We start from the raw sequence: 19,897 nt of genomic DNA, 5'->3' as shown, positions 1-19,897 counted from the left end.
TGGGTGCTCAGAGCAGGGGTACTCTGCACGGCCACTAGAGTCGAAGCTGGCACCGGCTGCGGTGTTCCAGGGTGCCCCCTCACACCCTGATAGGGCGACTGCAATCGACTGGGGTGTGGGCTGGGTGTTCTGGGGTGCTTCACACTGGGGGGTGCCCTGTGGGGGCAGCTGGAACCAGTGCAGGCATGGTCAGGGGGTCCTGGCGGGCTCTGTGCAGGGGCACCTGGGTGGGAGTCTCAGAGGCTTCTGGCCCAGGGAGCCCAAGCAAGCTGCGGGTGTGTTCTGGGGTACATACCGTGCGTGGTGTTGCCCTGGTGCGATGCTGGGTGCCGTGGTGACTGTGGAACAGGGATGTCTTGGTGTTACACCTGAGAATGATGTGGGCTAGGAGCCCCGGGCCCTCCGAGGGCAGAAGGCTGTCTCTGGCACTTGGACCCTGCTCCCACGTGTGCTGTGAGGGTGGATGGGGAAGGGGCACAGCGCTGCCCCCCCACCCCCTCCACCCAGAGTACGGGGCAGCAGCTCCCCTGTCATGTGGCTGATCTTTAAGATTCCTGTTGCTTTTTTCAACTGCAGCTTTCTTCCTGCGCCCAGCACAGATGAGTCGGCTGGCCGGGGTCCCTCAGGGCTGGCCCTCGCGGCTGCAGTCCCCACAGCCTGGGGTTCCCTGCGCTACCTTGTCTCGTCCCTTGTGCTGTTCTCCAGCTGGTCTCTGCAGAGCGGGCTCCCTGTGCCATTCTCTGCGATTCCTATACAAAGTCATGGTGCAGAGACGGTCAGTGAGCCCTCGGGCTTCCTCAGGAGGAAGTGCTTTCCAGTAGCAATAGACTTGGTGCGTCTTGGAGGACAGGGTCTTCCTACGTCACCATCTTGGACCCCACGCCGGCCCCCCTTCCCATGTGCATCCCCTCCCACTGCGGGATATGAACCATCCGTCCCACACGGGCTGGACCTGCCGTTCCCAGGTTACCCGAAGGTCGTGCACGTAAGCAGCTGCCCTCCTGGGTGCTTTGTCCCGGAATGCTGCTTGCTCCACTGTGATTGCAGTTCGGAGAGAAGCGGCCTCCTCGCCGAGGACAGCGACCTTCCCTCAGCTGCTTCCACGTCCGCCACCCGAGGCCTCCCTCAGCGGCCACAGTCTGCGCAAGCCTCTCTAATTGTACTTATGACTCTGACCTGTATTTGTTTCCCCATTTGCTCGCCCACTCAGTACAAGACGCTCGGATGGAAGAAACTGGTTTGTCGTGTAACCCCGGGAACAGAAGTGTTCGGGGACGATGGCGAGCGCTCGGTAAAGCACTGTGTGCAGGAACATCACACCATTGTGGAAACAGGACGAGTGAGCCCACGCGGGAGGCACCATGCCGGGTAAGCCGCGCGCACAAGAGCTCCTTTGCTCCTCAGCACAGTGTCCAGCGTCTCAGAGGACAGCTGGGGCAGGGGTCGGGACTTGGCCCAACACTCCCCGCTCACCGGCTGGGGACGCGGGGCCCCAGCACCCCGTGTTCTGATGCACGGGCCGCCGCCTCGTCTCGGCCAAGAAGGGACAAAGGTGCTCAGTTCATGTGGAAGGAAGAGCTCACCGTCGGGGGGAAGGACCACAACCCTCCCACGATGAAGGAAATCCCTTTCATAAAAGTAAAAAAACTAGTATCTGAGCCATTTCTTTTATTGACTAAATACTCAAATTCATTTTACCTCCTCTCTGTACCTGAGCTATTTTTCTAATCAAATTGTTTGTTAAATGTGGTAAATAAAATAGGATGGAGGTGATAAAGTAGAATATTATGGAGCGATAATTCTGAGTCTTGTAACGTCATGTTGCTTTGCATACAGCTCAGTGACAGACTGGCATTGTCCCTAACACTACGTTCCTCATTTGCATTCAGTTTCTGGCCAATTATGTGAGTGTTGTTCAGGCCATTTTCTTCTGCGTTTGTAACTACGCACTTCTTCTCTCTGCTCTGTTTATATTGCTGGGCCTCACACATACATGTCCTACTTTTTTTTCCATTTGAGGTCATTATATGCTTTTAATTTTGTTTTCCAGAGAATTAACACTTAATTTGGATCCATTTGAATGAATCTCTGTGATCATATACAAATTTATATGTTATGGTTAAAAACCCTTACCAAAGTCCAACCTTAACTTTTCTATATAACTTTCAGTTTTGTTCACATAGACAGATTGGAATATTTACTCCCTTTTCTATGTGAAAAGTCACTCCAATCTTGGAGACAATGAAGCTGACATGGTGGGGGAAAGGGGATACTTTACAAAAACGGATGATCTTTTAGGTCTCGGACCAATGACTGCCAATTATTACTACAGTCTTATCCGCAACAGAATGTTTTTTAGGGAACAACTTTTTTATTTTTTATGAAGAGATTTATAATTATTGGAAAATTCAATGCACTACTTTTTCTTATAGTTAGCAGTACGTGAAATAGATTTTACATTACATATAGATTCAAAACGTTAAAAGTCTATTTACATATAGTCATACTTACATTTTAAAATTTTATTAAAAGTCATGTGCTTCATCTACAGCTGTATCCTGTTTTAAAGGCAAATGTCTCCCAAGTTCCACTATTCAAAGTTTTTCAATAATTGAGGGTCTTAAAGGGAGGAAATGTTAATGAAATAAGTCTTTCTTAAGACTCTTTTCTTCCCTTTTTTGGGTGGGTCCAAGACGGTGATGTAGGAGGACCCCTGAACTCGAGTCCACGATGGACACCACGTCAGAAGCTAGAGAGCAGCTCCACCGGAAGGACAGCTGAGGGCGGGCTGGACACAGCAGACAGACCCCAGAGAGGAGAGCGTGCAGGACCAGGCGACAGAGGGAACCTCCTCCAACATGGTGAACCACAGTGGGGAGGGACAGTACTGAGGGACCACAAGCAGACTCCTCTGCACAGGGGTGCAGAAAAAAAAAAGCCACAGTTTAAAAAGTCAACTGGAAAAGAAAGAAACCAGCCCTAGAATCCTGCCAGCCAGTGGGGCACCTGCTGGAGCTCTCTCCAGGTCAAGAGGCTGGGGAAGACCATGGTTTACGTTCCCTCCCCCTTGACAGCAGTTGAGGGCAGGGTCTGAGTGCTATCACCAGCCCGCTGCTTCTGCAAGCCCCAGGCACCCACTCCGATCCAGCTCTGGACATACTGGGTCACAGGGGAACAGCAGCAGTTTAAAAGAGCAACTAGAATATAAAAGGTCCCGCCTTGGAACATCTGCCGAGTGGTGGGGGAGCTGCTGGAACCCTCTCTGGGTTGGGGAGGCACTGACAGCACCGGCAGGAGCACAGTCGGAGTATCCTAGCCAGCCCGCTGCCCCGTGAGCCCTGGGACAACAGCCTATCCATGTGGCACATATGGGACAGGCCTCATCAGTGCTCACTAGAGCTCCAGCTGTCGTGCCGCCATGTTGCTATGGGCACAGAGCTCCCCCGTGCACTGCAGACGACTTGTCACCACACAGCAGGAATCGACTGCCCACAGTGCCCCGGCCTGCACCTGTCCCGCCAGGGCGCCCTCTGCGTGAAGAGTGCTGGGATGGCCCCAGCACAGAGGGTTCCAGACTCCCAGCCACTGCTCCAGCCAGCCAGCCCTGAAGTCTACACAGGGGCTGACCATACACAAGACCCAATTTAGGAGACAAAGCCGTCGGCCTCGTTCACAGGAGCACAGGAAGTCAAGCAAAACGAGGAAAAACAGAAGACTATGCTCCCAATGAAAGAGGACAAGAGTCTCAAGAACTGAATGGAGGTGAGCAAAGTGGTGGCCCCAGGGATGCTTACCAGACTAGAGGGCAGAGGACATGAGCTCCATGAGCATGCCAAAGAGCCAATGAGAACTGAAGACTACAATAACAAACTGTAGAGGGAACCCACGGCAGAGTAGAGGATGCAGAAGAATGGACCAACTATTTGGGAGACAGGGTAATAGAAAACACCCGAGCTGAAGAGGAAAAAGAAAACACTTTTAAAAATGAGGATGAATTAGGGGATCTCCTGGACAACATGTGCACTACAGGGGTCTCAGAGAAGAGAGAGAAAGGAGCCGAAGACTTACTGGAATTAGTAGCTCTAAACTTCCCTAACCTGGGGAAGGAAACAGACATCCAGGTTCAGGGAGCACAGAGAGCTCCAAACAGGGTAAACCCATGGAGACTGACACCACAAAACACAACAATTAAAGTGCTGAAGGTTAAATATAAAGACAGAATTTTAAAAGCAGCAAAAGAGATGCAACTAGTTACATACATACGTCAGCCGATTTTTCAACAGAATCTTTGTAGGCCACAGTGGAGGTGCATGATATATTCTAAGTGATGAAAGGGAAAAACCTAGAACCAAGAATACTCCACCCCACAAGTTTAACATTCAGAACTGAAGGAGAGAGAGAGTTTACCAGACAAACCTTAAAGGCCTTGATCACTATTAAAGTTAAAAGGACTTCTTCAAGGGGAAAAGGAAGCACCATAATCAAAGTTATGAATGAAAAAAATTTTATCAGTAACAGCAAATACAGAGTAACGAGAGTAGAGCAATCATGTAAAAAGCTAGTAGGAAGGTTGGTATACATAAAACATCAAAGGGCTAAGTAAGAATGTGTTCAACCTTTATGTGACCATCAACATAATACAGACTGCTATATTCTTAGGATCCAAAAATGAACCTCACAGTAACTGCAAAACAGAAACAACAGATACACAAAAAGTAAAAGGAAAAGCAAACATAACATAACATAACAAACATAACAAACATAACACAAAGTCCTCTGTCACAAGGAAATACAGCAAGAAAAGATGAAACAAGAACTACAACCAGAAAATGATCAACAAAATGGCAGTCAGTTCTTATCAATAATTAAAATGTAAATGGTCTAAATGCTCCAGAGTCAACAGACACAGGGTGAATAAATGGATAATAAAAGACAACCCATCTCTATGCTGCTTGTGGTCACTTTAGACCCCAAGACATCTACACACTGAAAATGAAGACATGGAAAAAAACAATCCATGAAAATTGTAGTAGAAAAAAACCTCAAGGTACTAACACACGTCAGACAAAACAGACTTTAAAACGATTGTAGCAAGACAAAGAAGGATGCTGCATAACAACAGCATCGATTTAACGAGGACATAATAGTGAATACCTATGCACCCAACATTTGAACACCTAAATACAAAGCAAACATTAACAGATATAATACAATAATAGTCCGGCACTTTAACACACCCCTTACATCAACAGAGAGATCATCCAGGCAGAAAACAAATTAAAAAAACCCATTTCTTTGTATGACACATTAGATCAGATATACACAGAACATTCCATGCAAAAACAACAGAACACACATTCTGTTCTAGTGGGCATGGTATTTTCTCTATAATAGATCACCTGTTAGTCCAAAAAACAAGTCTAAATATACTGAAGAGTGAAATCACTGTCAAGCTTTTCTGACCACAAAGATATGAAACTAGAAATTACAAGAAAAAATTTGAAAAAAAAAAAAAAAAAAAACAGGACGCTAAAGTGCATGCTACTAATGGGCCAATGAAGAAATCTAAAAGGAGTAAAAAAAAACTCATGGAGACAAATGAAAATGAAAAAACAGTCCAAAAACATCTGCACAAACAAAGCAGTTCTAAAAGAGGGTAATTTATAGCAATGTAGGCCTACCTCAAGAAACTAGAAAAACCTCAAAAAAACAATCTAACCTCATACCTAGAGGAACTGTAAAAAAAGAACAAAGCACTTAATAGAAGAAAAAAGTAAAGATAAGAGTAGAAATATATGAAATATGGACTAAAAAAAAAAATAGAAAAGACCAATGAAACCAAGAGCTGGTTCTTTGATATATTTTAGCCAGACTCATCAACAGAGAAAGAGAGGGGGATGCCTGGGTGGCTCAGTCGTGAAGCGTCTGCCTTCGGCTCAGGTCATGATCCCGGGGTCCTGGGATCGAGTCCCGCATTGGGCTCCCTGCTCCGCGGGGAGTCTGCTTCTCCCTCTCCCTCTGCCACACCCCCTGCTTGTGTTCCTTCTCTCGCTGTCTCTATCAAATAAAATCTTTATTTAAAAAAAAAAGTAGCAGAGAAACTTGGGAAAAACTTCCATTTATAACTGCACCAAAACTAAAAAAATACTTAAGAAAAAACTTAACCAAGGAGGTGAAATATGAGTAATCTAAAAACCGTAGCGCTCTAATGAAAGAAATTCAAGACAACACAAACAAACGTAGACATACCAGACTCATGGATTCGAAAAGTTAATACTGTTAAAATTTCCATGCTATTCAAAGCAATCTGTAGATTCAATGCAATCCCTATCGAAATACCCATAGCATTTTTCACAGAACAATACCAAATAATCCTAAAAGTTGTATGAACCCACAAAAGGCCCTAAAATAGCCAAAACAATCTTGAGAAAGAAGAACAAAGCTGTAGGTATCACAATCCCAGATTTCAAGATATACTACAAAGCTGGAGTAATCAGAACAGTATGACACATAGATCGGGAGAACAGAAAAGAAAGCCCAGAAATAAACCCATGCTCATATGGTCAATTAATCCATGAAAAAGGATGCAGTAATACACAATTAAAGAATGACAGTCTTTTCAATAAATGGTGCTGGGAAAACTGAACCACTACCTGCAGAAGAATGAAACTGGACCACTTTCTTACACCACACACAAAAATAAACTTAAAATGGATTAAAGACTTAAATGTGAGACCTGATACCATATAACTCCTGGAAGCAAACACAGGCAGTAAGATCTTTGTTATGGGCCTTAGCAACATATTTTTAGATATATCTCCTAAGGCAAGGGAAACAAACGCAAAAATACACTATTGGGACTACACCAAATTAAAAGCTTCTGCACAGCAAAGGAAACCATCAACAAAACAAAAAGGCAATCTACTGAATGAAAGAAGATAATTGCAATGATATATCTGATAAGGGACTAATATCCAAAATATACAAAGAAATTCTGTAAATCAACACCCCAAAAACAAATAATCTGATTAAAAATAGGTAGAGGATCTGAGTAGACATTTTTCCAAGAAAACATACAGATGGAAACAGACACATGAATAGATGCTCAACATCACTATCATCAAAGAAATGCATATCAAAGAATCACAATGAGACATCACCTGACACCTGTCAGAACGGCTGGAATCAAAGAGACAAGAAATAACAAGTGTTGGTGGGCATGCGGAGAAAAGGGACGTTTGTGCACTATCTCTGCGAATGCAAATGGGTGCAGCCACTGTGGAAAACAGTCACGAGGTTACCTAAAAAATTAAAAGTAGGACTACCATAACTATTCACTAGTTCCGCTACTGCGTATTTACCCAAGAAAAATAAAGACACTAATTTGAAAAGACACATGCATCCCTTTGTTTACTGCTGCCTTCTTTACCACAGCCAAGAGGATGCAGCCTCTGATACGGGTACATACATGTACGTGACACACACACAGCCACAGAAGAGAATGAGATCTTGCCCCTCGTGGCGATATGGGTAAACGGAGAGGGTATTATGCCAAGTGAAATAAGTCAGAGAAGGACAAATACCACGTGGTCTCATCTCTCTGTGGAATCTAAGAAACAAACCAAATGAACCAATAAACAATAAGAAGCAGACCCATAAGTACAGAAAACAATCTGGGGGTGGGGTGGCCAAAGGGGAGGGGGCCGGGGGTGGGCAAAACGGGTGAGGGGAGTGGGAGGCGCAGCACCGGGCACACGGTCAATGGTACCGCGACGGTGTTGTGTGGGGACAGACGGTGGTTCCGCTCGTGGTGAGTACAGCACCGCTGTGGTGTTCACCTGAAACTCACGGACACCGTGGGTCAACCACACTCACATCACTTCTTCATCCGCCTCTTCCCAGTGCAGTGACACAGTCTGGCAGAAATCAGATGGGCATTCACCTGTCGACTCTGCCAATGTCTGCATGGCTAACTAGCAAAATACAGGAACATACTACATGGTAATCTGTATTATCACTAAAGGCTTTTTTTTCTTAGCAGGATATACATTACTTAGAAATTAAAAACTGTAATGCTATTCTTTCCATAACAAAATAAAGATTTTAAAATGCCCCATACATTTTAAAAATCATAAAGGACACAATATTTTGACTCTAAATTTGTTCAAATGCAGGTGAGATTAGAAAGTAAACAAAAATGCCAAGGCCAAGACTATCTTATCCCCAAGGCGGCGCTGCATTACCTGGGGAATCCAGCCCACACTGCAAGGGAGAACGGGAGACACACTGGGAGAGTCGTGGTGATTTTCCGAGAGCCGGCTTCCATCAAAGCTGCAGCCTTCCAGTAACAAGCCACCCATCTGTCACGGAAACAAGCAAACCCGTGAAATCCACATCCAGCCCAAAACGTCAGGAGTTACTGTGTGTTAGCACACGACGCAAGGCAACAGACTAGGTACGCCAAGTACTCTGAAAACAAAGATGGTATTTAACCTGAGAATAAAGAAGGTGAAGACCTGGGCCAGTGTTCACAGGACTTCCTTACGTCTGTATCTATTTATTTAGCAGATAGTTTAGAAAGAAATGCTTAAAATGTAGTTACAACGGCAGGTATGTTGGTATTAGATTAATAGAAATATAATGGAAAATGTCCAAAAGTTAGTCTTTCTCCAAGAGGGTGAAAGAAAAGCATAATTAAAGAAGACTGTGTGCTCCCTGCTTGGGGTTCTGACATCATTTTCTAAAGAAAAGAACAAAGCTCACAAAGTTGAATGCAAAACATCTGTGACGTACTGTGCAGAGCTGAAAGAATAATAAAGAGTTAATCTCTTTCTCTAGATTAACCTTAGTGTACATTTAGGAAATCATGAAAATAAAAATATAACTGTTTGGTAATATTAGTTTCATATTTCTTCTTTAAAAGTGTTCACTCTTAGTTTCTGCACTGCTGATCTACCCTGAGTTTATTTAAAGTCAACAAAGGTCAAGTCAGTACTCTGTATCAGAGCCATGTCTACAGTCTCATAATGTGGACTTGATAGAAAATACAGAACAATCTTTTCTTTTTAAAGGTTTTACTTATTTTAGAGATAGAGCACCTGAGCAGGGAAGGGGCAAAATGGGAGACTCTCAAGCAGATTCCTCGCTGAGTGTGGAGCCCGATGTGGGGCTTAACCCCAAGACCCCAAGATCATGACCTGAGCCAAAACCAAGAGTCAGACACTTAACTGCCCAAGCCACCCCGGTGCCCCAATACAGAACAATCTTATAAATATTACCTAGTACCTTTAGGTTTTATCAGATGCTAAATGAAAGTGCTATAGAATTTAGAGTCAAGAGAACACTTTATGTTGGAAAATTTACTAGAATTTAGCTGAGAATGGGTTTTAGGAAGTGGTGTAGGTCTGAGGAGGTAATAGTAGAGTATGCTTTGACAAATAATTTTGAATAGCTAATTTTACAGTAAGATTGCTGTACCACAGAAAAGGTAAGCAACTTGTTAGTGAGACAGCTGGTATAAAAACAGAATTATTGAATACCTAAGATTAATATTTTTTCTACTACACTGACGTGATGATATTCGGGCCACTTTAAGAGTTGATAAGGCATGGTAGCCTTGAAAAAATGTTAAAATTTAGAGAGTACCTGCTAATTTCAGTGGTAGAATCTCTCTAGGTAAGACATTTTAAGGCCTCTTCTAGAAATTTCATCAAGTTTCAAGCTGAAGTGGTCTGCCTGGAAATTTGTAAACATAGTTCTTGCTGATAGTGCCACAACTTGACTATGTAGGAGGAAGACACAGACACAAAAGCATCACCGTTCCCTTCTAGAAGGAGGGGGCGCTCAGAAACCATTAATTTCTGGAGCCTTGTTTCAGTAGTTGGCACGTCTGAGCCTGACACGCATCCTGGGCTCCCCCAGCCTCCTCTGGGCCATCAAACTGCCCAGTCCTGCCACTTTTAAGAAATACCTTCTAAACCTCTCCTTTTCTCTCGGCACCCTCTATGACTATCCTCTCATGAAATTTAAAGGCCATCGGTGGAATTTAAAGACCTCATCATTCCCGAGAGTGAAACTACAACGTAAGAATGTCAAATGTAAGAATGTAAAAAAGTAATACCTTATCGTCTATATAATAAAATGGTAAAATATCAGGGACTGGAATGGTTTCAACAAAGGTTACCCTTGTTTCAACTGTAGCTCTTCTTTAAAGGAAGGAGTGAAAGAAGACAGGCCCAAACATTTCCTTTATTGCTGAAACACAGCTTGGAGGATCTAACAAGTCTCCAGGCAAATGGATTTCCTAATGTGAAAATCAAGAATTGAGCAGGCTTCACTTCTATTTATACGAGCACTGAGCTAAGCACCCAGCCACAGAGACTGCCCAAGGGGAGCAGAGCAGAATGCTGTCCCCAAGAGAAAAGCCTAAGGAAGACACAGGACTCCACCAGGTCCCACTGGAACCACAGCGTGCCGGTACGCTAGGGAACCGTGCGTTCTCAGCAGCCCTGGCACTGCAGGAAACAAGCGGATTCGGCCAGGCAGAGGACTTGTTGTTTTGCCTTCGGCGTGTGGTGGCCTCGCAGTAGACAGCTGGGGCTCCAGAGCTCCCGGCGAGACCTGAGTGGCAAGTGCGGGGGGAGCCTGACGCAAGCATGTCCCAGCACCACATTTCACAACGGCTGCTGAACAAACAACAGATCAGTGATGGCAGGGAGGACGCTGTAGAGGGCCACATTTCGGGATCTGGAAATCAATACACATACGTGTTCTCTTAAGTAGGTCTAGAGGGTTTGAAATATTGCTTGGTTTGGGGAACTACAGCCTTTTGCTTGAACACGTCAGTGGTTGAACTCAGTCTAAGGTAGTAGAGATTGAAAGAGAAATGATGAAAAATACATACCTTCCCGCACATGTATGTTTTCAGAGAGCCTTACAAATAAGTGTCTGAGGAAAGTTATTATTTAAATCCACTGACAAAGGAGAGAACAAGGACTCAGATTCCTCCAAGAGTTGAACGTCACAGGGTTCTCTTTCGGGGAACTAAGATTAGAATATTGTTTTACCAACTGTTGGCCTTTTCTCCCCAATCTACAAAACATAACATAGAAGCTTGGGGTTTTCTGGTTATTGATCATTTGTTCCCATTTTGTAAGAACAGAGGCAACATAGTTCCAGAAATATTAACACACTTTGACTCAGAATGTAACTCATTTCCCTTGCTGTTTGTGCCACTGTAGATCTGAAGAGTATGCCACATTCCATCTGCGGGGCTCACAGCTGCCAGAGACCACCCAACCTGGTCAAGGGCACGGCTCCTGGATGGTATGTGTCCCTCCCTTTCCTTAACAGCTGGGCAAGAGCATATGATAGAGAAGGTAGTTCTTACAGGTTAGAGGCTCAGGTTAAAATAAAATGCCATGGGATAAAGGAAAATCCTTCCGATCCCTTCAGCTTCAGGGGGAAATTTTATAGCTATCTACAGAGAGCCAAAAGAGAAAAATCCAGCTTGTCATTAATGAAAAGATTTCTGGCATACGAGAACACCATTACTGACGTGACAAGCCTACCATGGTGCCTCTCCTGTTGTAGGCCCAAACTCAACAACCCAACAAGCGCTTGAGTGAGCGCCCACTATGTAACTATCGTTTGACGTATTTGGGATACAATGAAACCACGAAAAAAATGACCACTCTCATGGGACTTACATTCCAGTGGATTAAGACAGACAACAAATAAACATAATAAATAAACTATGTAGTACGTCATAAAACAGTAGTAAAATGAAAAGACTGTTAAACTGGAAACTACAACTATGTACACAGAACTTCTGAAAAGCCAGTTGCCCGTGGTTACCCCAGTTGAAGAACTGTAGTCTCACATTTATGTAAAGACTGAATTGCATGTGATGCCCTGGAAGAGATGGGGGGGATTTAAGATGGGGAGCATTGCCCTCTCCTCAGACAGACCAACCGCGGGCCGGGCAGAGTACCTGGTACCACACGCGCTGCGCTGGGTCACAGCGGGCAGAAGGCGGAGGGCGGTCCCTGTGTGCAAACGGGAAACAAGAGTGGCCGGAACGCACTGGGCTGCGCAGGAAGGCTGCCGTCGCTGGGGACAGGTGTCCACGGCAGACCGTGACCGAGTTTTCTTATTAACATGCACATGATTACCTACCGTTATTTATTATTATAAAAGTAATGGATTTTTAACAAGAAAGCTACCAGGGAAAATCTATGCTGCAAAAAACAGCTTGACTCTTTTTCTTTTTAAACACATACGGTTTCGGGGCGCCTGGGGGCTCAGTCAGGTAAGTGCCTGCCTTTGGCTCAGGTCATGATCCCGGGGTCCTGGGATGGAGCCCTGCATCAGACTCTGCTCGGCGGGGAGCCTGCTTCTCCCTCTCCCTCTTTCCCTGCTCGTGTTCCCTCTTTTGCTATCTCTCTGTCAAATAAATAAAATCTTTAAAAAAAAAAAAAAAAACAACACAGATGGCTTGAATTTAACACCGAACTATTACAACTCACAAACTGTAAACTCCCTGAGGACAAGACTTGGTCTATTTTTCATAAACCATACATGCTTTACTGTATAGTTAATATTTACTGAATTGAATTTTAGAGCAGGAAACCTAAATGAACTTCAAGATTTGTATCATTTTTTTTAACAAAAGTTATATTTTTAAATATGTTGTGTCCCTAACATTCTTATTTTTGCATTAGAAAGTATTTTGTTTTGTCCAAGTTGCTTCATCCTAAATCTTCACTTTGACTTTTCACATTGGAAATAGAAACTATTTCTGCTGATCTTATAACTAAAAAGACAAGCGACTCTGAGACTGGGGTTTCAGAGTCTTTATCAGAGTTGGTAATATTATTTTTAGATTTAGATAAGCATCAAAAATTACTATACTACCTTAATCTGCAGCTTTGCTTCTTGCAGCCGACCTTTCCACGAGGCTACAAACTTAAGGCTATCCACAGAACAGCCCATAGCCCTGTAACAGTAAAGCAAAAAGAATCCTCAGGAATTAAAATACAGAGAGTAACGGTATACATATTCCTATTTGTTTACAACTGAAATATTTACAATGTGCAAGTAAGCAGATTTCTTAAACGATGCACAATATCTTAGACCTCACACCAAGTCTGTAAAGTTAACTGGTTACACAATCTCCTGTTCCTTACGCATGCACGGCCTTGCTGTTTCATTTTCAAGGTCTCCAATCGGACCATCACATGGTAAGTGTGCCATAAATGCACACTTATTAGTTGATCTGAAACACTGATACTTATAAAACAATCCTCAGGCACTACACACTGAAATTCCCCCCAAATCAACACAGAACTAAACTCGGTTCAGTTTCTTTCTCCAAGTATCTTTTATTACATTCTGATTCATTTAAAAAACCAGTCTACATGATTCAATTATCCAAGTGTGTTATAAAAAAAAGAGCTTGATCTTAACTATCAAACCCTGCTCCCCAGCAGGAAGCCTGGTCAGCATGTCCAAGAGAGTGTCTGCAAAAATAAAAATACTTTTGTGCAGTGCCAAGTGGTCACCACGGGGTGACTCGATGTGGTTGGTGTGACTGAGAAATTTCATGCTTACTTTTATTTCATGTTGACTCCTTTAACTACACATAGCTCCATCCCACCTCCGCCCACACTGTCAGGGCATATCCAGATCAATCATCACATTCTAAAAATTAAATTTCACCTTTTTCAATTCTAATAAAAACATCGTAATTACAAGCAATGCTTTTTAAACTAAAAGTTCGCTGTGTTAAGAAATACCAAGTATTAGGAAATAACACAACTCCCTTAATAAGTTTCTTTCTTGACTACGAAGGGAATGTGATCCAAAGCACAGGAAGCAGATGGACAAACCCGTCAAGAGTTCACCTTGCTCACCTTGCCGTTTCCTGGCGAAGGGCGTTGAGAAACGTGTCTGGGTGGAAGAGTTCGGACAGGTCAAGTGTATCAGAGAGAAGAGCCTGCTTCTCAGCTCTCTCTACCCAGCTCTAGAGTGGAAGAAATAAGACACACACCCATTTAAAAACTTTGTAAGCTTTAAAGACAAATCTTTTAAAGAACTCTTATGTAAAAGTCATGTTCAATGAGAAAGTTACGCCATTTCCAATTGCTCTGAAATAGTGTCTGGAAAAAAAAGAGATTTCTACTTTACATCGTGTGAGGTCTATTGTAATTTTTCTTTTGACATAATATCCATCCATCATAAAAATAAGCTTCCTTGCACAACCTTTCGCTGGTAAAAATCTACTCCAAATAAAAAGTCTAAAATATGACAATTAATCTAACATATAGCATTTCCACGGGGGCTGGCACTTATCGTGATGAGTTACCGCTCCAAGTGTGCTCAGAAGATGAACTGAGAATGCGGCCCAAACGCGGAATCCTCGGGGCCCCCGAGTCCTGGTCATGAGAACTGAACTGGGTCCAGTTCCAGACCTGACTGCAAATTTGCCACCTTTCTGAATCAAGTAGTACAGTGGAGGGTAATGCCCAAGAAGAAAGGATTTTTTTGTTAAAAGGTGTTTTTTGAAGTCTTTTCTCCCTTTTTTTTTTTTTTTAAAGATTTATTTACTTATTTGACAGAGAGAGACACAGCGAGAGAGGGAACACAACCAGGGGGAGTGGGAGAGGGAGAAGCAGGCTTCCCGCGGAGCAGGGAGCCCGATGCGGGGCTCGATCCCAGGACCCCGGAACCATGACCTGAGCCGAAGGCAGACGCTTAATGACTGAGCCACCCAGGCGCCCCAAAAGTCTTTTCTTCTTATCTGGCATTTTATGAACCCACTTATATTCCATTGGAGAAATATACATCATCATCATCAAGCATGTTTTATGAGTTTAATAAGAAATTGTCATTTGGAACCAATAAAAATCACGAAGTCTTGTACGACTCTTACTACGTGTGTGCTTCTGCGCTTCCCCCACCCCTGAGAGTGAATGTTCTACCCCTTTCACAGGTGAGGGTGTAGAGAGAGACAGACTGAACCAGCCCCACCTGATCTGTTTCTGCGCGATACTCCGGGCAGGTGCTAAAGCGCCTTAAGGGAAAGGTAACTTACTGGTGATTGCTGCGTCAGTCTGTCAGTCCGGCTGGTGCGAACCCGCACAACCATCATCTACTCTGTCATTCACTTTGTATGAGTTGTGAAGGCTAGCGAACACCGTGTTTATTACTGTACAGAAGAGCAATGCTTCATGTGCTGAAACACCCTGCTATCTGCCCAAGCATTTACATCTGTCAGCCAGGTGCACAAGAGGAGAAACTCCAAAGCTACTGTGTTTGCATTAATGTCCTAATGCCTTTGACTAGTCCTCCTACCCTGCAGCAAAAATGTTCCTGCGCCCCTAATACCACCTGATAATATGCGTATTTTAAAAAACAGAAACAACTTAAAAGACAGCTCTTTAACAAACTATGATGATTTTTTCTTGGACGTTATCCTTTAAAAGAGTAACACGTCATACAGTACCTATTTTCAATAAAGGACGTTTAAATTATTCATTGTTTACTCTCTCTGAAATATATTTATTATCCGCCTTCTATTTTCATTAGCTAAACATAGCTAACAAATTATGCTTGCATGATCTTTTATTTTAAGTAACATTTAATGCATACATATTTCAAATTAATACTATCATTAATTTCTTAAAATTAAATTTTAATTCAAAAATTTCAAAAGAGTTGTTGCCGGTAACAGATATGCATCTGTTAAAATTAATTAAAAATTAAAGTGTGGCTGATAATCAGATTTTTACTTAAAGTCTGAATTAATAAAATTAGTAAAAAAGGAGAAGCTTGTATAATACAAATGTTTTTATTAGTCCATGGGAGGGGGGGGACACCTTTTTGTCTGTTAAGCTTAAAGGCAGACTAAAACAAAGACATATTTGATAAGATGAAGTTTAAATAACAAAGATTCTTTTAATATGTATATTGTCTTTGAACAGCAAACTTCACAGTAAACACAGTGAAGCACATTTTTAAAAAACTACATTTCAACCTGTTTACAGCAGTTTATTCGTAACTGTCAAAACTGGGAAGTGATGGATAAATGGATAAATACAATGAAGCAACGAACTATCAAGGCATGAAGAGACATGGCAGAACCTTAAATGCACATTACTAAGTTAAAGAAGCCATGAGAAATGGCTACATTACTATAGGATCCCAATAATATAAAAGGCGAGACTATGGAGACAGGAGGAAGACCAGTGGTTGGGCGGGGGGGGGGGGGGGGGGGGGGGGGCGGTGAAGAGGCAGAGCAGAGGATTTTGAAGACAGTGAAACTTCTCTGTATGATGCTGTAATGATGAGTATGTATCATTATATATTTGTCCAAACCCACAGACTATAAAATATCAAGAGCAAATCCAAAGGTCAACTGTGGACACTAGGTGATTATGACCGGTAAATGTAGGTTCATCCTTGGTTTAAAAAAACAAACAAAAACAAAAGTATCGTTCTGGTGAGTGATGTTGATGATGAGGAAGGTGATGCATGTGTGGGAGCAGGGGTGTATGGGAAATGTCTGTACCTTCACCTCAATTTTGTTGTAAACCTAAAAGTGTTCTAAAACAGTAAAGGTTATTTTAAAAACATTTAAACTCATTTTAAAGAATGGAAATAAAGACTTCAGTAGCACAATTTTTAATGATCAGCAATATGCATATATGGATTGGGCTTCCAGCAAAGTTGTAGGCATATAAATTAACAATATTTCTCAGTGTTTTTCTTTACTCCTGACTGTCAGCCACTTTCTTTTTAAAGGATTAGGTTTGAGGCTGAACATAACACCTACATGCCTCTCCAATGATTATAACACAGTACACCTCTAGTTCTTCAAATGATGTGTAACAAATGTAATCAGGGAGTTAAGCAAAGAAAGGGTTGTGCAAATTTTTGAACATTACATGTGTGTGCATGTGTACGCGCGCGCACACACACACACACACACACACACACACACTTAGAATTACAGAAGTAAAACTTCTGAACTGAATGAAACCTAGAGATCATCTAGTATAGTTCCCTTATTAGAAGACAAATAAAACGATTTTTCTGGGGCATGTGGGGGCTCAGTCAGTTAAGCATCTGACTCTTGATTTCAGCTCAGGTCTTCTCAGGGTTGTGAGATTGAGCCCCATGTTGGGCTCCGTGCTGGGCATGCAGCCTGATTAAGATTCTCTCTCTCCCTCTGCGCTTCCCCCAACCCTCTCTCTCCCCCCCTTCCTCTTAAAAATAAAAAAAAGATTTTTCCCAGGCAATACAGGATGGTTTAAAATCCGCAATATTTTATCAAACAATTGCTAGTGATAAAGCAGAATTTATGAATTCAAATGACATGCCAATGACATTCACTCACTTAGTATTTACAGAAAGAGCCTATTATCTTGTTAGAGAAGATAAAACATGCACAAATAACTGTGATAAAAAGTATTAAATGGAGATAGTCTAAGATGGTGGCATAAGATCCCGAATTTACCTCCTCCCATGGACACATAAAACCTGCATGTACATATAGAGTAATTCCTCCTGAAAAAGAGCTGGAAACTGATTAAAACACTCTGCACAACAAACAATAAACTCTAAAGAGACCATATAGAAAAAGGAAGAAGAAATGGGAGACAAGATAATGACAGGAACCTCATTCCCAATGTGAAGACCTGCAGGGGGGGGGGGAATATCACCGAGGGGCCTTTCTCAGACTTGCCCACCCTGGGACACAGCAAGAAAACAGTGGTTTAAAGGGCAACTGGACTAAGAGGGGAGGGAGACATTAGCAACAAAATAAGGTTCATATATGGCAGACCCACAGCTAATATCATACTCAATGGTGAAAAGTTGAAAGCTTTTCCTCTAAGATCAGAAACAAAACAAGGAAGTCCACTCTTGCCACTTCTATGCAACACAGTACTGGAAGTCCTAGCCACAGCCATTAGGCATGAAGAAGAAATAAAAGGTATCCAAATTGGAACAGAAGACGTGAAACTGTCACTATTTACAGACAACATGATTTATATATAAACCCTAAAGATGCCACCCAAAACCTGTTAGAACTATAAATGAGTTAAGTAAAGTCACAGGATACAAAGCTAACACCCAGAAATTTGTTGCATTTTTACAGTGAATAATAAATTGTAAGAAAAATTAATAATCCCACTTACAGTCATATATAAAAAAATAAAATACCTAGGAATAAATTTAACTAAGGAGGTAAAAGACCTGTACTCTGAAAACTGTAAGACATGATGAAAGAAACTAGTGATAACACAAATAAATGAAAGATATACCACGCTCATGGATTAGAAGGATATTGTTACAAATGTCCATACTACCCAAAGCCATGTACAGATTCAGTGCAATCCCTATCAAAATATGACAGTATTTTTTCACAGAACTAGAACAAATAATTCTAGAATTCGTACAGAACCACCAAAGACCCTAAATAGCTAAAGCAACCTTGAGAAAAAAGAACAGAGCTGGAAGTATCACAATCCCACACTTCAAGATATACTACAAAGCTGGAGTAATCAAAATAGTATAGTGCTGGCACAAAGGTAAACATATGGGTCAATGGAACACAATAAAGAGCCCACAAATAAACACATGCTTCCACAGTCAATTGATGGGTGAAGGGGACAAGAATACACAATGGGGAAAAGAGCTCCTTGAGAAGCAGTGCTGGGAAAACCGGGCAGCTACCTGCAGAAGGACGAAACTGGACCACTGCCTAACATCATACGTGAAAATAAATTCATGATGGATTAAAGATTTGAATGTAAGATCTGAAACCACAAAACTCCTAGAAGAAAACATAGGCAGGAAGCTCTTAGCAACGTGTTTGTGGACAAATCTCTTCAGACAAGGTCAACAAAAGCTAAAATAAAGAAACGGAATTATATCAAATTAAAAAGCTAGGCACAAAATGAAAAGGCAGCCTACTGAAGGGAAATCTGTGCAAATCACACATCTGATAAAGGGTTAATCTTCAAAATACATAAAAAATTTATATAACTTAATACAAAAGAAGAGATTAAAAAATGGGCAGAGGACTTAAATAGACATTTTTTCCCAAATCAGACATACAGATGGTCAACACACACCTGAAAAGATGCTCAGCATCACTAATCATCAGGGAAATGAAAACCAAAACCATGATGAGAGATCACCTCCCACCTGTCAGAATGGCTAATATGAAAAAGACAAAAAGTAACAAGTACAAGCGAGAATGTGGAGAAAATGAAACACTCATGCACTGCTGGTAGGAATGCAAACTGGTACAACCACTATGGAAAATAGGATGGAGGTTCTTCAAAAAATTAAAAATAGAAATACAGGTAAGATCCAGCAATTCCATCTCTGGATATTTACTCAAAGAAAATGAAAACACCAATTTGAAGAGAGAGATTCACCCTTATGTTCATTGCTGCACTATTTATAGTAGCCAAGACACTGAAGCAGCCTAAGTGTCCTTCTAAAGATAAATGGATAAAGAAGAGCTGGAGTGTGTACGACAGGACTCAGCCCATACAAAAGAACACAATCTTGCCATGTGCAAAAACAATGGTGGACCTCGAAGGTATTATGGTAAGTAAAACAAATCAGACAGAGAGAGACAAAACAAAACAGAAAAAGACCTACAGATATAGGAAAGAAATTGCTGGTTAACCATAGCAGGGAGGTTATGGAGGACAGGCAACAGTGGTAAAGACGTTTAAGAGGTATACTCTCAGAGTTTTAAATAAGTAACTCCCGGGTGTGTATTGTACAGACCAGAGAATACTGTCAATAATACTGTAATGACTTCGTATGGTGACAGATTGAAACTACATTTATGGGAGTCATTAGGCAACATATAGTC

General features: G+C 42.2%; 1 protein-coding gene across 1 annotated transcript in view; it reads right to left on the bottom strand.

Annotated features, from left to right (window-relative positions):
- DYNC2H1 (dynein cytoplasmic 2 heavy chain 1) overlaps positions 1 to 19,897 on the bottom strand; it is a 317,720-nt gene that overhangs the window by 15,410 nt on the left and 282,413 nt on the right. The window contains 3 exon segments of the mRNA XM_035722795.1: positions 8,244 to 8,360; positions 12,916 to 12,997; positions 13,914 to 14,023. Coding sequence (XP_035578688.1) covers positions 8,244 to 8,360; positions 12,916 to 12,997; positions 13,914 to 14,023 — 309 coding nt within the window.

The sequence above is a fragment of the Zalophus californianus genome, chromosome 11 (genome assembly GCF_009762305.2).
Source record: "Zalophus californianus isolate mZalCal1 chromosome 11, mZalCal1.pri.v2, whole genome shotgun sequence".
Classification (NCBI taxonomy): Eukaryota; Metazoa; Chordata; class Mammalia; order Carnivora; family Otariidae; genus Zalophus; species Zalophus californianus.
The sequence above is the reverse complement of the archived record's forward strand: the minus strand, read 5'-3'. Positions and strand labels throughout refer to the sequence as shown.